The 15480-nt window shown below is 40.6% G+C and overlaps 2 protein-coding genes across 2 annotated transcripts in view; both read right to left on the reverse strand.

Annotated features, from left to right (window-relative positions):
- Positions 1-15480, reverse strand: part of LOC309700493 (uncharacterized protein) — a 2098293-nt gene that overhangs the window by 1643753 nt on the left and 439060 nt on the right. The window lies entirely within an intron of this gene.
- On the reverse strand, positions 7315-10510 carry LOC309697522 (carboxy-terminal kinesin 2-like; the record flags this gene model as incomplete). Its single annotated transcript, XM_082519486.1, is given in 7 exon segments — positions 7315-8063; positions 9287-9362; positions 9514-9530; positions 9532-9588; positions 9680-9819; positions 10058-10196; positions 10328-10510. Coding segments are annotated over 7 exon segments (657 nt in total), but the record flags the coding sequence as incomplete, so codon positions are not given.

Genomic DNA, 15480 nt, shown 5'->3' on the forward strand with positions numbered 1-15480 from the left:
TCTATGTGTGATATTCGGTCTGCCTTTGAGTCTGTGTCTCTGTCTGTCTATGGTGTCACCCCATCTGTTTGTGAAGCTGTCTGTTTAGATCTGTGTCTTGTTTGGTTCCCCGTGTCTGAGTTTCCTGTTTTATTGTGAAGGTCTCTGTCTGATGTGAGTATGTTCAGTTTACATTTCCCCTGTCCCATCAGCTCTGATTTCTCCCAGCTGTGTTGCCCTCCTGTCTCTCATCCCCTGATTACTGGTGTGTGTGTATTTAAGCCCTGTGTGTTCTCCTGCATGTTGCTGGTTCGTCTGTATTACTCAGTGTATCCACCGTGCCTTCTCCTTGCTTTTCATCGTCATTCTCCTCTGCTCGTTTTCAATCAGGATTGTGCTCTGTAGTTTAGTTGTTTCCCAGTTTAGTTTAGTTCGAGCCCCGTTTGCTGTTTGTCCACATTCTTTTTGTGTTCAATAAATCACCTTCACTTCTCCACGACTGCCTGTGATTGGATCCTCATTTATTCCGCACGGCTCGCCTCGGCAGCCGTGACACACTCACTATGTAAGACATGTTAGCAAATTCAGTTAATAAATAATGTATCAAATCTATACAGATGTTTGAAGGTATATTGCAAAGCATGTTTGTTTCTTATGGCTTACAAATGTGTTTGCCTTTAACATAATTTACATTTTATTTATACAGTTTCACAGACGAAACAAAATAGGTTTCCTGAACTGTTCTTCGTGGCCTAATTTTGAATCCTTCTGAGGGGGATGCATTATCCATGAAGGTGGGCAATTTGTTCGTCGATCTCTGACCCTCGCTGACTCTGACGCCTCCTAATTCTGCTTCCAGCCTCGCTGATTAATTTGTTGTCACTGATGCTGTCACCAGTTGTACACAACATCTGTTTGTCCACCAGTCTAATCTGTAATTCAGGTGAACCCAGAATTACCTGCATCTTTGTAATGTTTCAGAAAATATACACTATATGTTGATGGGCTTTGTCCCACTTTTCTTTCCTTTATAAGTAAGAATCTCTGTGGTTTTAATGACAATTCATATACAGATTGTGGAGGACATTTTATTCAACACTCAAAAAAGTTCCTCACCAGCAGACTGTAGTACAATTTCAGCCCACAGTTAATAAACCCATCCAATGCAGCGTTATCAGAGAAATTATGCAAGTGTTATGTTTGTATGTACTGGTAATCTATTTATCATTTATCATGATTCCTGCTCTGATGATTACTTTCTTCTCCTTCTGTAATTTTAACAGATAAAGGATGTTGAACATTAAGCTCCAAACAGGATGAATGAGGAAGGCCACAGAGGAGAATCGTGGATGTAGTGAAAGAATATATGCAGATGGTTTTTTTCATGGTGGAGGAGCAACTTCTGATACCATCTTAAAGAAAAAACACATAAAATTGAAGAGTAAAAATAATGACAACAATATGTCTAAATTTTTTATTAATTCTTTAGAGCAAATGCAGTCTTGTCATGGTCAGAGTTGCCCACTCATATTTAACTAATTCAAATACAATTACTCCATTTAAATGCTTATGTTCTAATAAAAGGCATCGTTTAATACTTCTGCCATGACAACCCAAAATAAATCAATGAGAGGGAAACGGGAAGATTAGTCATCAGGCAAGGTTTACTGTTCATTTACCATGCCTTGATAACAGTAAGCTTAACAAAAGAAAAATGTTGGCGACGAGAAAAGGTGTTCTGTCAAAACATCCTACCGTAGCGTAAATTTATAGTCTTGTCTATCAATCCGTGCTAACTTATCAGAATATGCTACCTTACCTGGTTAATGGCTCCGTTGTATAGGTAGCGTGTTCAGATGACCCAATCACACTATTAAAACATGCTTCCTGCTTGGATTTATATAGGTAGCATGTTCAGATGACCCAATCACACTATTAAAACATGCTTCCTGCTGGGATTTATATAGGTAGCGTGTTCAGATGACCCAATCACACTATTAAAACATGCTTCCTGCTGGGATTTATATAGGTAGCATGTTCAGATGACCCAATCACACTATTAAAACATGCTTCCTGCTGGGATTTATATAGGTAGCATGTTCAGATGACCCAATCACACTATTAAAACATGCTTCCTGCTGGGATTTATATAGGTAGCATGTTCAGATGGCCCAATCACACTATTAAAACATGCTTCCTGCTGGGATTTATATAGGTAGCATGTTCAGATGACCCAATCACACTATTAAAACATGCTTCCTGCTGGGATTTATATAGGTAGCATGTTCAGATGGCCCAATCACACTATTAAAACATGCTTCCTGCTGGGATTTATATAGGTAGCGTGTTCAGATGACCCAATCACACTATTAAAACATGCTTCCTGCTGGGATTTATATAGGTAGCGTGTTCAGATGGCCAAATCACACTATTAAAACATGCTTCCTGCTGGGATTTATATAGGTAGGGTGTTCAGATGACCCAATCACACTATTAAAACATGCTTCCTGCTGGGATTTATATAGGTAGCATGTTCAGATGGCCCAATCACACTATTAAAACATGCTTCCTGCTGGGATTTATATAGGTAGCGTGTTCAGATGACCCAATCACACTATTAAAACATGCTTCCTGCTGGGATTTATATAGGTAGCGTGTTCACATGGCCCAATCACACTATTAAAACATGCTTCCTGCTGGGATTTATATAGGTAGCGTGTTCAGATGACCCAATCACACTATTAAAACATGCTTCCTGCTGGGATTTATATAGGTAGCATGTTCAGATGACCCAATCACACTATTAAAACATGCTTCCTGCTGGGATTTATATAGGTAGCGTGTTCAGATGGCCAAATCACACTATTAAAACATGCTTCCTGCTTGGATTTATATAGGTAGCGTGTTCAGATGGCCAAATCACACTATTAAAACATGCTTCCTGCTTGGATTTATATAGGTAGCGTGTTCAGATGACCCAATCACACTATTAAAACATGCTTCCTGCTGGGATTTATATAGGTAGCATGTTCAGATGACCCAATCACACTATTAAAACATGCTTCCTGCTTGGATTTATATAGGTAGCGTGTTCAGATGGTCCAATCACACTATTAAAACATGCTTCCTGCTGGGATTTATATAGGTAGCGTGTTCAGATGACCCAATCACACTATTAAAACATGCTTCCTGCTGGGATTTATATAGGTAGCGTGTTCAGATGACCCAATCACACTATTAAAACATGCTTCCTGCTTGGATTTATATAGGTAGCGTGTTCAGATGGTCCAATCACACTATTAAAACATGCTTCCTGCTTGGATTTATATAGGTAGCGTGTTCAGATGACCCAATCACACTATTAAAACATGCTTCCTGCTTGGATTTATATAGGTAGCGTGTTCAGATGGTCCAATCACACTATTAAAACATGCTTCCTGCTGGGATTTATATAGGTAGCATGTTCAGATGACCCAATCACACTATTAAAACATGCTTCCTGCTTGGATTTATATAGGTAGCGTGTTCAGATGGTCCAATCACACTATTAAAACATGCTTCCTGCTGGGATTTATATAGGTAGCATGTTCAGATGGTCCAATCACACTATTAAAACATGCTTCCTGCTGGGATTTATATAGGTAGCGTGTTCAGATGACCCAATCACACTATTAAAACATGCTTCCTGCTGGGATTTATATAGGTAGCATGTTCAGATGACCCAATCACACTATTAAAACATGCTTCCTGCTGGGATTTATATAGGTAGCATGTTCAGATGACCCAATCACACTATTAAAACATGCTTCCTGCTTGGATTTATATAGGTAGCATGTTCAGATGGCCCAATCACACTATTAAAACATGCTTCCTGCTGGGATTTATATAGGTAGCATGTTCAGATGACCCAATCACACTATTAAAACATGCTTCCTGCTGGGATTTATATAGGTAGCATGTTCAGATGGCCCAATCACACTATTAAAACATGCTTCCTGCTGGGATTTATATAGGTAGCGTGTTCAGATGACCCAATCACACTATTAAAACATGCTTCCTGCTGGGATTTATATAGGTAGCGTGTTCAGATGGCCCAATCACACTATTAAAACATGCTTCCTGCTGGGATTTATATAGGTAGCGTGTTCAGATGACCCAATCACACTATTAAAACATGCTTCCTGCTGGGATTTATATAGGTAGCGTGTTCAGATGGCCAAATCACACTATTAAAACATGCTTCCTGCTGGGATTTATATAGGTAGCATGTTCAGATGACCCAATCACACTATTAAAACATGCTTCCTGCTGGGATTTATATAGGTAGCATGTTCAGATGACCCAATCACACTATTAAAACATGCTTCCTGCTTGGATTTATATAGGTAGCGTGTTCAGATGGCCAAATCACACTATTAAAACATGCTTCCTGCTTGGATTTATATAGGTAGCGTGTTCAGATGACCCAATCACACTATTAAAACATGCTTCCTGCTGGGATTTATATAGGTAGCATGTTCAGATGACCCAATCACACTATTAAAACATGCTTCCTGCTGGGATTTATATAGGTAGCGTGTTCAGATGGCCAAATCACACTATTAAAACATGCTTCCTGCTGGGATTTATATAGGTAGCGTGTTCAGATGACCCAATCACACTATTAAAACATGCTTCCTGCTTGGATTTATATAGGTAGCGTGTTCAGATGACCAAATCACACTATTAAAACATGCTTCCTGCTGGGATTTATATAGGTAGCATGTTCAGATGGCCAAATCACACTATTAAAACATGCTTCCTGCTTGGATTTATATAGGTAGGGTGTTCAGATGACCCAATCACACTATTAAAACATGCTTCCTGCTTGGATTTATATAGGTAGCATGTTCAGATGACCCAATCACACTATTAAAACATGCTTCCTGCTTGGATTTATATAGGTAGCGTGTTCAGATGACCCAATCACACTATTAAAACATGCTTCCTGCTGGGATTTATATAGGTAGCATGTTCAGATGACCCAATCACACTATTAAAACATGCTTCCTGCTGGGATTTATATAGGTAGCGTGTTCAGATGGCCCAATCACACTATTAAAACATGCTTCCTGCTGGGATTTATATAGGTAGCATGTTCAGATGGCCAAATCACACTATTAAAACATGCTTCCTGCTGGGATTTATATAGGTAGCGTGTTCAGATGGCCAAATCACACTATTAAAACATGCTTCCTGCTTGGATTTATATAGGTAGGGTGTTCAGATGACCCAATCACACTATTAAAACATGCTTCCTGCTGGGATTTATATAGGTAGCGTGTTCAGATGGCCCAATCACACTATTAAAACATGCTTCCTGCTGGGATTTATATAGGTAGCATGTTCAGATGACCCAATCACACTATTAAAACATGCTTCCTGCTGGGATTTATATAGGTAGGGTGTTCAGATGACCCAATCACACTATTAAAACATGCTTCCTGCTGGGATTTATATAGGTAGTGTGTTCAGATGGCCCAATCACACTATTAAAACATGCTTCCTGCTGGGATTTATATAGGTAGCATGTTCAGATGACCCAATCACACTATTAAAACATGCTTCCTGCTGGGATTTATATAGGTAGCGTGTTCAGATGGCCAAATCACACTATTAAAACATGCTTCCTGCTGGGATTTATATAGGTAGCGTGTTCAGATGACCCAATCACACTATTAAAACATGCTTCCTGCTGGGATTTATATAGGTAGGGTGTTCAGATGGCCAAATCACACTATTAAAACATGCTTCCTGCTGGGATTTATATAGGTAGGATGTTCAGATGACCCAATCACACTATTAAAACATGCTTCCTGCTGGGATTTATATAGGTAGCGTGTTCAGATGGCCCAATCACACTATTAAAACATGCTTCCTGCTGGGATTTATATAGGTAGCGTGTTCAGATGACCCAATCACACTATTAAAACATGCTTCCTGCTGGGATTTATATAGGTAGCGTGTTCACATGGCCCAATCACACTATTAAAACATGCTTCCTGCTGGGATTTATATAGGTAGCGTGTTCAGATGGCCAAATCACACTATTAAAACATGCTTCCTGCTGGGATTTATATAGGTAGCGTGTTCAGATGACCCAATCACACTATTAAAACATGCTTCCTGCTGGGATTTATATAGGTAGCGTGTTCAGATGGCCAAATCACACTATTAAAACATGCTTCCTGCTGGGATTTATATAGGTAGCGTGTTCAGATGACCCAATCACACTATTAAAACATGCTTCCTGCTGGGATTTATATAGGTAGCATGTTCAGATGGCCCAATCACACTATTAAAACATGCTTCCTGCTGGGATTTATATAGGTAGCATGTTCAGATGGCCAAATCACACTATACATAACATAAGACTGAATGTCAGTTTGTTTTGCTTTTAAGTGGGTGAGTGATGGTGTTCAGTGTAATTGAGCAAACTCCCTTTAGTGTGTTTCAGCTGGGTGACTGTGCTGCCCTTCCATCGAAGCACTTGTTTGTTGTTTTGCTTTATTGTTTTAGTTTGTGTTTGGTGGCTATCCTGGGTGGGGGTACGCTTCAGAGTTTGGTAGGAGACTATATCTCTGGTCTGCTGCCTGCTCTCGAGTTCGCGTTTAAAGTTGCCTCGAGCCTGGTACACCACTGAAGACTAGGGTAGGGAAAGTAAGGGATTTGTTGTTTTTAGTGTACTTTTGGTTTTGTGTTGTAGCAGGTCAGGTAATCATTTTGGGTTTGACTGTTGTGCTCTTTTGTGTTGGTCACATGTTACTTTTTGTGTGTTCAGTGTGGCAACTTCAGATCCTCATGTAGGGGCATCCATGCTTAAAGATGCCAACTTGCTTCAGAGGAACTTTTAATTTGTTTAGGGGTCCTAGAGGAACCCTTTTAAGGGAGGAGGTGTTACGTCCCTCTGCAGCTTCTAATCGTCTCAGTGTTTTCAGCTGGTGCTAATTGGCCACACCTAGTCAGGTGTGGATAAAAGCATACCTGAGGCAAGCTTCCCGGCAGTGCACTAGTCTTTGCCTTGGTGGCACCAGCCATTTTAGCCAACCTGGTTTTCCATTTTAGGATGAAACCTCTTCTCACCCACACTCTGCTATTCATCTCTGTTTTTATGTTGCGGCTTTTGAGCCGGGTCGTAACACTGAAGATTACAAAGATCAACATTAAGACCAGTCTGTGCATTCAAAGCAGTGACAGAAAAGAGTGTGGGGCATTAACCCCCACTCACTGAAATGGCATCCAAGATGCCTTCATAACTTTAAGAAAAGGAAAGAAAAAAGGCAATAAAATGCAACAGCCTTTAAATTTGGTTTTATTTGTAGAGTAAATGTAATAGCGTACATGTTAAATAAACATTTAATTCCCACGAAACATACTAATGATATGGCAGACATCGAAACAGGTAAAAGAAACAATCATATTTATTCATTTTCATTCATTTAAAATACCCTTTACAAAGTATATATATAGAAACATAATCCAACATATGTGGAAAAAAAACAAAAAAAACTGACACCCTGCTTTAAACGCACATATATAAAAGTTACTCTTTTAATAATTTCTACTTTGTTGTCCTGATGACGCAGTCGTTCACCTGCATGTGGTGCAATCCAATTAGGCTGTCAGTAGTACTTCAGGTCTCCCAGCCCTTTGCCAGACAGGAGGAGACACCAACCCCCAGGTAACTCAAACAAAGATGTATTAATATAACATAAAACAGAGCTTTGACCTTGCAAGGTTAATATGTGTGCACGCCATATAAACATTGGAAGGTGTGATGGAAAAATGAATACATTTAATAAAGAAACGATATTGAACAATAAATGGAATATTTTAAAGTAGTGACTGTAAATTAAACTAAAGTGAATCAACGGGTGGTGAGGTGTGGAGCTTACCATGTGTGGCATGCCATCACACATGGCAACTGTCATGACCAACTCAGCGTGGAAACCTGAGATGAACCTAAAAAGTAGAAAACTCAGGTTTTTTTTTTAATAATTCTACTTTTTGTTGGCAGTCGCTGTCCTGATGACGCAGTCGTTCACCTGTGGGGGAGAAAACAAAACAAAATTGTCAAAAATGTTAAAGTTACAGTGAAACTTCAAATCCTTGTACAGTTCAGTGGTATTTATACTGTAAACTTAATCCCTATGCTGTAAACTGACATGTAACTCTAGGAATCACTCATTTCAGCCACCTTTGCCACCATTTTCCACATTAATTAGAAGAAGAAATGAAATAAATGAATCGATTAGCTCAAAGAAATTCCACTGCAGACGAGTGTTTTGGTGGTTAAACTGCAAAGCAAGTCACGCACATGGTGCAGGCCACTTCTGTGGGCTCTATCAGGGATTTATGTGACTAGTCGACTAATTGTCACTAGTCTGTATCAGACTTACCAGTCGTTCAATCTAATTGTTAACATTTTAATTGATGCCCAATGCTGGTACATTGTGTTCTAAATGTTAGGCAGCGATCTACCACCAGATGGTGCACTGTTGTTGAGAAACGCCATAAATCTATTAATCTACCCTGATCTTCTTGTTAACACTGAGATCGCAGATACACGCAGAGGAAATTAGTTTCCTGAGAGGTGGAAAACCTCTCCTTTAGGAGAGCAGTTAAGTCAATGGGGGAGGGGCTCAGAGTAGAGTCACTACTCCTTCACATCAAAAGGTGACAGCCACCTTGGCCAGGAGGCTGTTCCAGCTGGGCACGTCCTACCAGTAGGAGGCCCCAGCATCCTTGGTCATGCTAGCCAGTTTACATCTATCAGCTGTGGTCAGGAGTAGTCCTTCCTGCTGCCCCCACAACCTGACTAGAAAACGGCTGTATAATGTATTACCTGAATCATTCTCGCCACACTTAGACGTACTTTTAGATTCTCAAATGATTGTCATATTTTAATAGAACATCTTTTGTAGTAATGCATTTTCATTTGTATTTAACAGAATGTGATGAATGGTTTAAGATACCTCTGCGTCTAGTTTGACAGTTTCTATTAATCAGTTCTGAAAATCAACTCAATATCTGAATGTTCCTTAGTTTTACATTAGTTGGTTAGTCTAATTATTTCCCCCTCGATTAGTCGACTAGTAAATAAGACGCCAGGAACATCCCTACTCTTCAGACAAAATGTGAGTATGAATTACACACCAAGGTATTAAAATGGATATGGAGTATGGCTTTGGTTTACCATAAACAGCTGATGTAAGGACATCATTAATGTACTCTGTCCAATGAACACTGGAAACAAGACTGCACTGACCTTGCTGGCAAACCTCAATGAGTTCAGAGTTTCCCCAAAGCTGTCGGGCTCCGGAGCAATGTTAACAAACATCAAGCTGCAAATAAAGACATCCAAAATTAGTGCCAAAGAATAAACAGTCACAATCTGAAGTGGTGAGATCAAACGCTGTTAAATATTTTTTGGGGATAAATTCCTTCAGTTTTATGTGTCGTCATTATAAAGATTTGTGATGTCAACAAACTCACGTTTTGCCGTTTCCCCCCCAAACATCCCTGAAGGAGGTACGTGAGCTTCGAGTTCCTGTAAGCTACGTAAGTCTCCTGGAACACAAAGGCCAAAAAAATCATTAATACTGTAAATGTAAAGAAAGCAGGTGTGACATCTAAGACTACAGAAACTGCAGCTGCAGACCTTTTTGGCCAGAGCGGCGATAACGACGCCCAGGTTGGACAGTGAGCTGTTGATGGCGGTCATCTCTTTGAAACGGTCACCCTGAGACTGGCTCTTCACCATTCGCTCACTGCCAGCCAAGTCCACCAGGCACAGAGTGGCTACACACACAGAGAAAACCAACTCTTATAGGAAGCAGTGATCCGTTTTTCCTTCCATTAAAGGTAGTTTTAATACTTTACAAAACACTTCTTTTAGCGCTCAGGGGCTCAAACATTAACGTTGAGTCATCAGAGCAGATTTTGCACTGGTTACAGTAACAATAACTAACCAGACTAAATATTATAGATCCAAAAAGAAGAAACCACATTCCTGATGCTGGTACTTCCAGTGTGATACATTTGCACTTGACATCCCTGCCGGCATTAACTCCCTCAATATCCAGCTGGAAGACTGAGTGGGAGCGAGACGAGCGGTCATTCTGGGCTGTCTGGGCAGTGGAGCGATTCTGATTGGCCAAAGCAATCAGACGGAGAACCTGAGAGGACGAGGGAACGTTTTAAAACATAGAGCATCGATAAAGTTTGATGTATTTTCAAAGTTTGGTAACAATTTGTCAGCAGATTTGAAATTAATTTGTTCTGAGCTACAGATGTCTGTCTGCTGTACCTGATCCTCATTGGAGACCCGCTCATAGGTGAGATTAGTGATTGTCAATTCGTTGCTGGCTGTCTTGCGGATCTCATGCTCAGGTCTCTTGCTGGACTTGCCGGTGAACACAAGGTCCCTCAGGGTCTCATTGTAAATTTCGACGAAGCTCGCTGTGAACGTGAACTGTGAAGTGAGTGGGGGTTAATGCCCCACACTCTTTTCTGTCACTGCTTTGAATGCACAGACTGGTCTTAATGTTGATCTTTGTAATCTTCAGTGTTACGACCCGGCTCAAAAGCCGCAACATAAAAACAGAGATGAATAGCAGAGTGTGGGTGAGAAGAGGTTTCATCCTAAAATGGAAAACCAGGTTGGCTAAAATGGCTGGTGCCACCAAGGCAAAGACTAGTGCACTGCCGGGAAGCTTGCCTCAGGTATGCTTTTATCCACACCTGACTAGGTGTGGCCAATTAGCACCAGCTGAAAACACTGAGACGATTAGAAGCTGCAGAGGGACGTAACATTCAGTATTGATATTTGTAAATGTAAACTATGAGGATTTATTTATTTTTAATTCTTTTCTTTTTTTTTTCTTTTTTTTCCCTCTTTTTTTCTTTTTCCAAATAAATGTCCCGAGTGAGTAATGAAACTAACCCAAAGGAGAATTCTAACAATATTAGACAGGCCATTCAATATGCTTTATCGTGGACAACTCGTGGCTAAAAACCCACACACACACACACACACACACACAAACCTCTAATCAAACATGAAAACGGATAATCCAGCTGAAGCTTCAGACAGCCGTCAGACAGTGAAACACTGCCATCTGCTGGACTCGAATAACAAAGACGCTGCTTTGACGGGTGAGGGAGTTTCAACAAGTCTGCAACGACTCAAGCATCAAACTACAGAACTATTCTAGCGGACATGGTGCTCTAATGACTGCTTCATTAACGCAGGTCAGAAAGGATCAAACATATCAATAAATCATAAAACACAAAACGTCTCTTATTGCCCAGGGCTCAGGAAGTGAGTGTGTTCCTTATAGCCTATTAAACCTTAGCAGGTTATTTTGATGTGTTACAGATGAAACAGCTATCCAGTAACATTCAGCTACAAAAACGCTTTTTTATAATTACTTTTTTACAGCTTCGCACTTTTACACAAGTTTTATCATCAGTGTCACAATGGCTGCTGCTAAAATTGAGTACAAGATATTTGTTGGCCTGATTAAAAGGTCTTGATGCGTGCTCAATCATCAGGGAAGTAAATCTCCAAAAGTTGATTCTGTTCTTCTGGACGTAGCGTTTTCAGTCAGAGAAACCAGCCGACTGAAGGAACAATGGGCTGGGAGGTCAGTTCCTTAATCATGATTATGCAAATTCTCATGACCATTGATCAACAACCACTGATCAATGGTCCTGAGTACCATTCACAGAGAGTTGGAGAACGGCTGCAATCACAGCATTGTAAGATGGTGACAGATGTACCCTTAGGCCCCCTCCTTGATTCAGAGAGGGTCTTTCCCTTTTCACGTAAATGGCCTCCTTGACTCCGCCCTCAAACCAGCGTTCATTGCAGTTATTGTTGACAATCACATTGTGTCGTGTAACCATCCAGCTCACATATTCAATGTAAATGATTTGTTGAACTGAAGACATGATGAATGTTCCTGCATTAAAACACATCCAGCCTAGTGTTCTCACTCTCCCTAAATGGATCTGTTACATTAGTGATATATGGGAGTTGTGTTTCAGTCTTTTCCACATGAGGACATTTACATTTAGTTTTTGCTTTACTGATGAGTGGCTGGTTAACCTGCAGTGGTTGAAGCATGTGTCGGTCGTCTGGAAGAGTAGGTGTAGAAGACGTCTTTAATGAATGTAATGCTCTGAAGGTGTCAGTGATTACTGTGAATTCATTATAAAAGTGGATTTCAGTGAATAAAGTGAATAAAGACAGGCCCTCATGGTGACGCTCAGGTGTCCATAAAGTGTAACAGGAGAGCTTTGTCATACTTTCAGAGATTTTACATGAGCCAGTCTTTCAAAAATTACATAAATAAATAATTCATTCATTCATCCACAGGAAACACAATGCTCATATCTGAAAGTAAACTCTGATATATATCCCCGACTAGAGTTACTACTAAATAAAGGATCGCCCCAAAATGACTAAATATATAAAGACACTCTCCAGAAGAAGTTAAAGGGATTTTATTTATTGTACAAGCAATATCTTCATAAGAATTACAAATTCTGCAGACATATTACCTTCTTACTGAACCTGAACAACTCACACACAGACGTGTCTGCTGCTTATCTTTGTTCAAACATGATGTTTTATCTTCTCTTCAAAACACATTACTCATCTTTCTGGCATCGTGTTACATGAAAACACCTGCATTCTACCTGTGTCATTGTACCACAAAGACAATGATTGCAACACTGTGCTTGCAAAATAGAAGAAATAAGACGACCAGCAAATACATAAAAGATGGTAAAAGTGATTCCATCTTTGTGTCTCCTCCCATTGTTTCCCCAGTCTGTCTAGTTCCCATATTCCCAGGACACCGCTGGACAACAAGTGGGTATTCCAAGACTGAGAGACAGCCAGAGTTGGCAAAAGATCAGACATTCTCCACTTAAGTAGAAGTAAAAATACTATTGTTCCAGTGAAAGTTAAAGTACTGATTCAACTTCATTACTCAGCTAAAGCAAAAAAGTACAGGCTCGAAGCGCTTACAGAGAAAAGCAGACAACAGAATACAACAGAATGCTGATGGCGGCAGTAACACACACTTGGAGGAGAGGCTCCAGCCGTCCATTCCAGCCCTATCCCTAACATTAACTCTAACCATAACTTTAACCTTAACCCTATCAGGTCTTGTTTTACAAAGCGATTCATGATTAGAACAAAAAACACATTTACACATACCGATGATTTGTCACATAGCATCGTTACCTGTTGGGATGAGAACGTGTTGTTTCCAGAGCACCACAAATTGGGGTGTCTGTAGCTCAGGTAGAGCAGGAAACCTACTAATCAGAAAGTTGCTGGTTCAATCCCCGCCTGCTCCAGCCTGCATGCCAAATATCCTTGGGCAAGACGCTAACCCCAAGTTGCTCTCCGATGCATCCATCGGGAGGATGAATGCGTATTAATGTTAGATAGAAAGCACTTACAGAGAAAAAGCATAGAAAAAAGTGAGTGCATGAATGAGGCAAGTTGTAGAGAGTAGAAAGGTTTTATACAAGAACCAGTTCATTTACCGTTATATTTTAGTTTCATTTTCAGTTCTGTACTTTTTACATGTAATATTGATTCATTAGATTGACTACATGCATTAGACCTAACTTGCTGACAGCAAATTTAAACAACCGTAATAATTTATTTTCAGCGTCTGAAATATTTATTTAGTTTGTTTTTTGTTTTCTTTTTGGCTCCTGATATTAGTCAACTACTATTTGTCAATGTTGAACTAATAATGAATCTAAGAAAAGCTATTTGTCACGGTTGGCCAGCGTCAACCGTGGGGATGTGAGGAAGGAGGAGCCAGGCACGGAGCTCTGAATGCAAGCAGTGCGTTTATTTACAGTGAATGGAAAATAACAATAAATCCGCAGTGCGTTCCCGACTCCCGTGAAATGTCCTCTTCCCAGTGCTAGTGTTCCTTGTCTCCGCTCCTCAGTGTCTGAGCACCCCGTGCTCGCTGCCCTCTCGTCTCCACGCTTCTCCTGGGGAGATAACAAACAGGCAGCCGTAAGACACATACAATGCGGCAGACTATCCGTACTGACTGGCCGAGAGACTAACGTGAAGTCACGCAATGATCCAGCGTCAGAGAGAGCGCCACCGCATTCTCAAGTAGCTCCTCTGACAAGGCTTGATCAGCTGTGTGATGGTCTTCAAGTGTGGCCAACCACCTGGCAGGGCCACACCCACCAGGCCTGAAGGTGCCTGTAAACAGGTGCTCTCAGAAACTCCGGCATCCACACACACACACAGATATACCTGCAAGCAGGGAGAACGAGGGACAGCACACCAAAAACACACATGTCCATAACTGCTGGGTCGTTTAGACTCCTGAGCTGTGCACGAGGGGTCGAACACCCACTGGAAGGCCGGGCACTGGTTTTCAACCGTAATATAACTGATGTGCTCAGGTAACCTGTAGCGCCATGAAACCACTGTCACACCAGGGCGCATAAAAAATGATGCTTTAAGAGACTGATGGGATCGGGCAGCAGGGAAAACATCCACAAAATGCTACTTTCAGTTTGACTCCCTAAGACTACCTAAACTAAGTAGAGTCATTACATGCTTGTTAAAAGCAAACTCTCATATAGTTTTTAATGTGCTTCTTTCATTACAATGACTAGATAAAGAATGTGGCCCTGTCTCTATTTAACACTGGCTACCCCAAAATGTTTCCAAACCTACAACCGTAACTTTCACTGAGAGATTTTTAGATACGGTTATTGAAGCTGTGGGGTTAATTTTTTAAGTAACATGAGAGAGTGGCAGCAGCATACTGTTAGATTATAATATTATTTTATGCCATGTTATACCCCTAACTAAAGATTGTGAATTATTATGTAGTTTTAGTTTGCATTATTCTCCTGAATTAGAAGAAGCTGATAACTATTGCATTAGTTAAACTGATTTGCATTACATTAGACTGCTGATTTATTGTGGATGAATGATATTGTTTTATGATGCATAATACTGCTGCAGAAAGCCATCGCCTTATTTGTCTGATTAGAAGAGAACAGAGCATGCTGGAGTTTTCTGCCCCAACTCAGCAGGAGCAGATAAACGGGGAGCCAAGGTCGTAGCTTAGGCGCCGTGTGAGAGAAAAGCATGTGAATGTTTAGGCTTTTATGATAAGGTGGGAGAACCAGAGGCTATAAGAGTTTGAGCAATGCTCCACCATTTTGAGATCTGAGGCTGTCTGCATCAGTGTCCATCTCCCACGCGTGTGATCATTAAAATCATCGTTTGACTTAACCCGGCCGGACCAGTGTTGTTATTGTGATTTTTTTCTCTTGTCTCTTGTCTCCATCCCCATATTTTGAACCATAACAATACACACAGAGCATCAGTGATAGAAAGCTAGGCTAACATAGGGTAGCTACCTGTTCAAGGAGAAACATGTATAGGCCCAT

The sequence above is a fragment of the Aulonocara stuartgranti genome, assembly GCF_965226115.1.
Source record: "Aulonocara stuartgranti genome assembly, chromosome: 3".
In the NCBI taxonomy this organism is placed as follows: Eukaryota; Metazoa; Chordata; class Actinopteri; order Cichliformes; family Cichlidae; genus Aulonocara; species Aulonocara stuartgranti.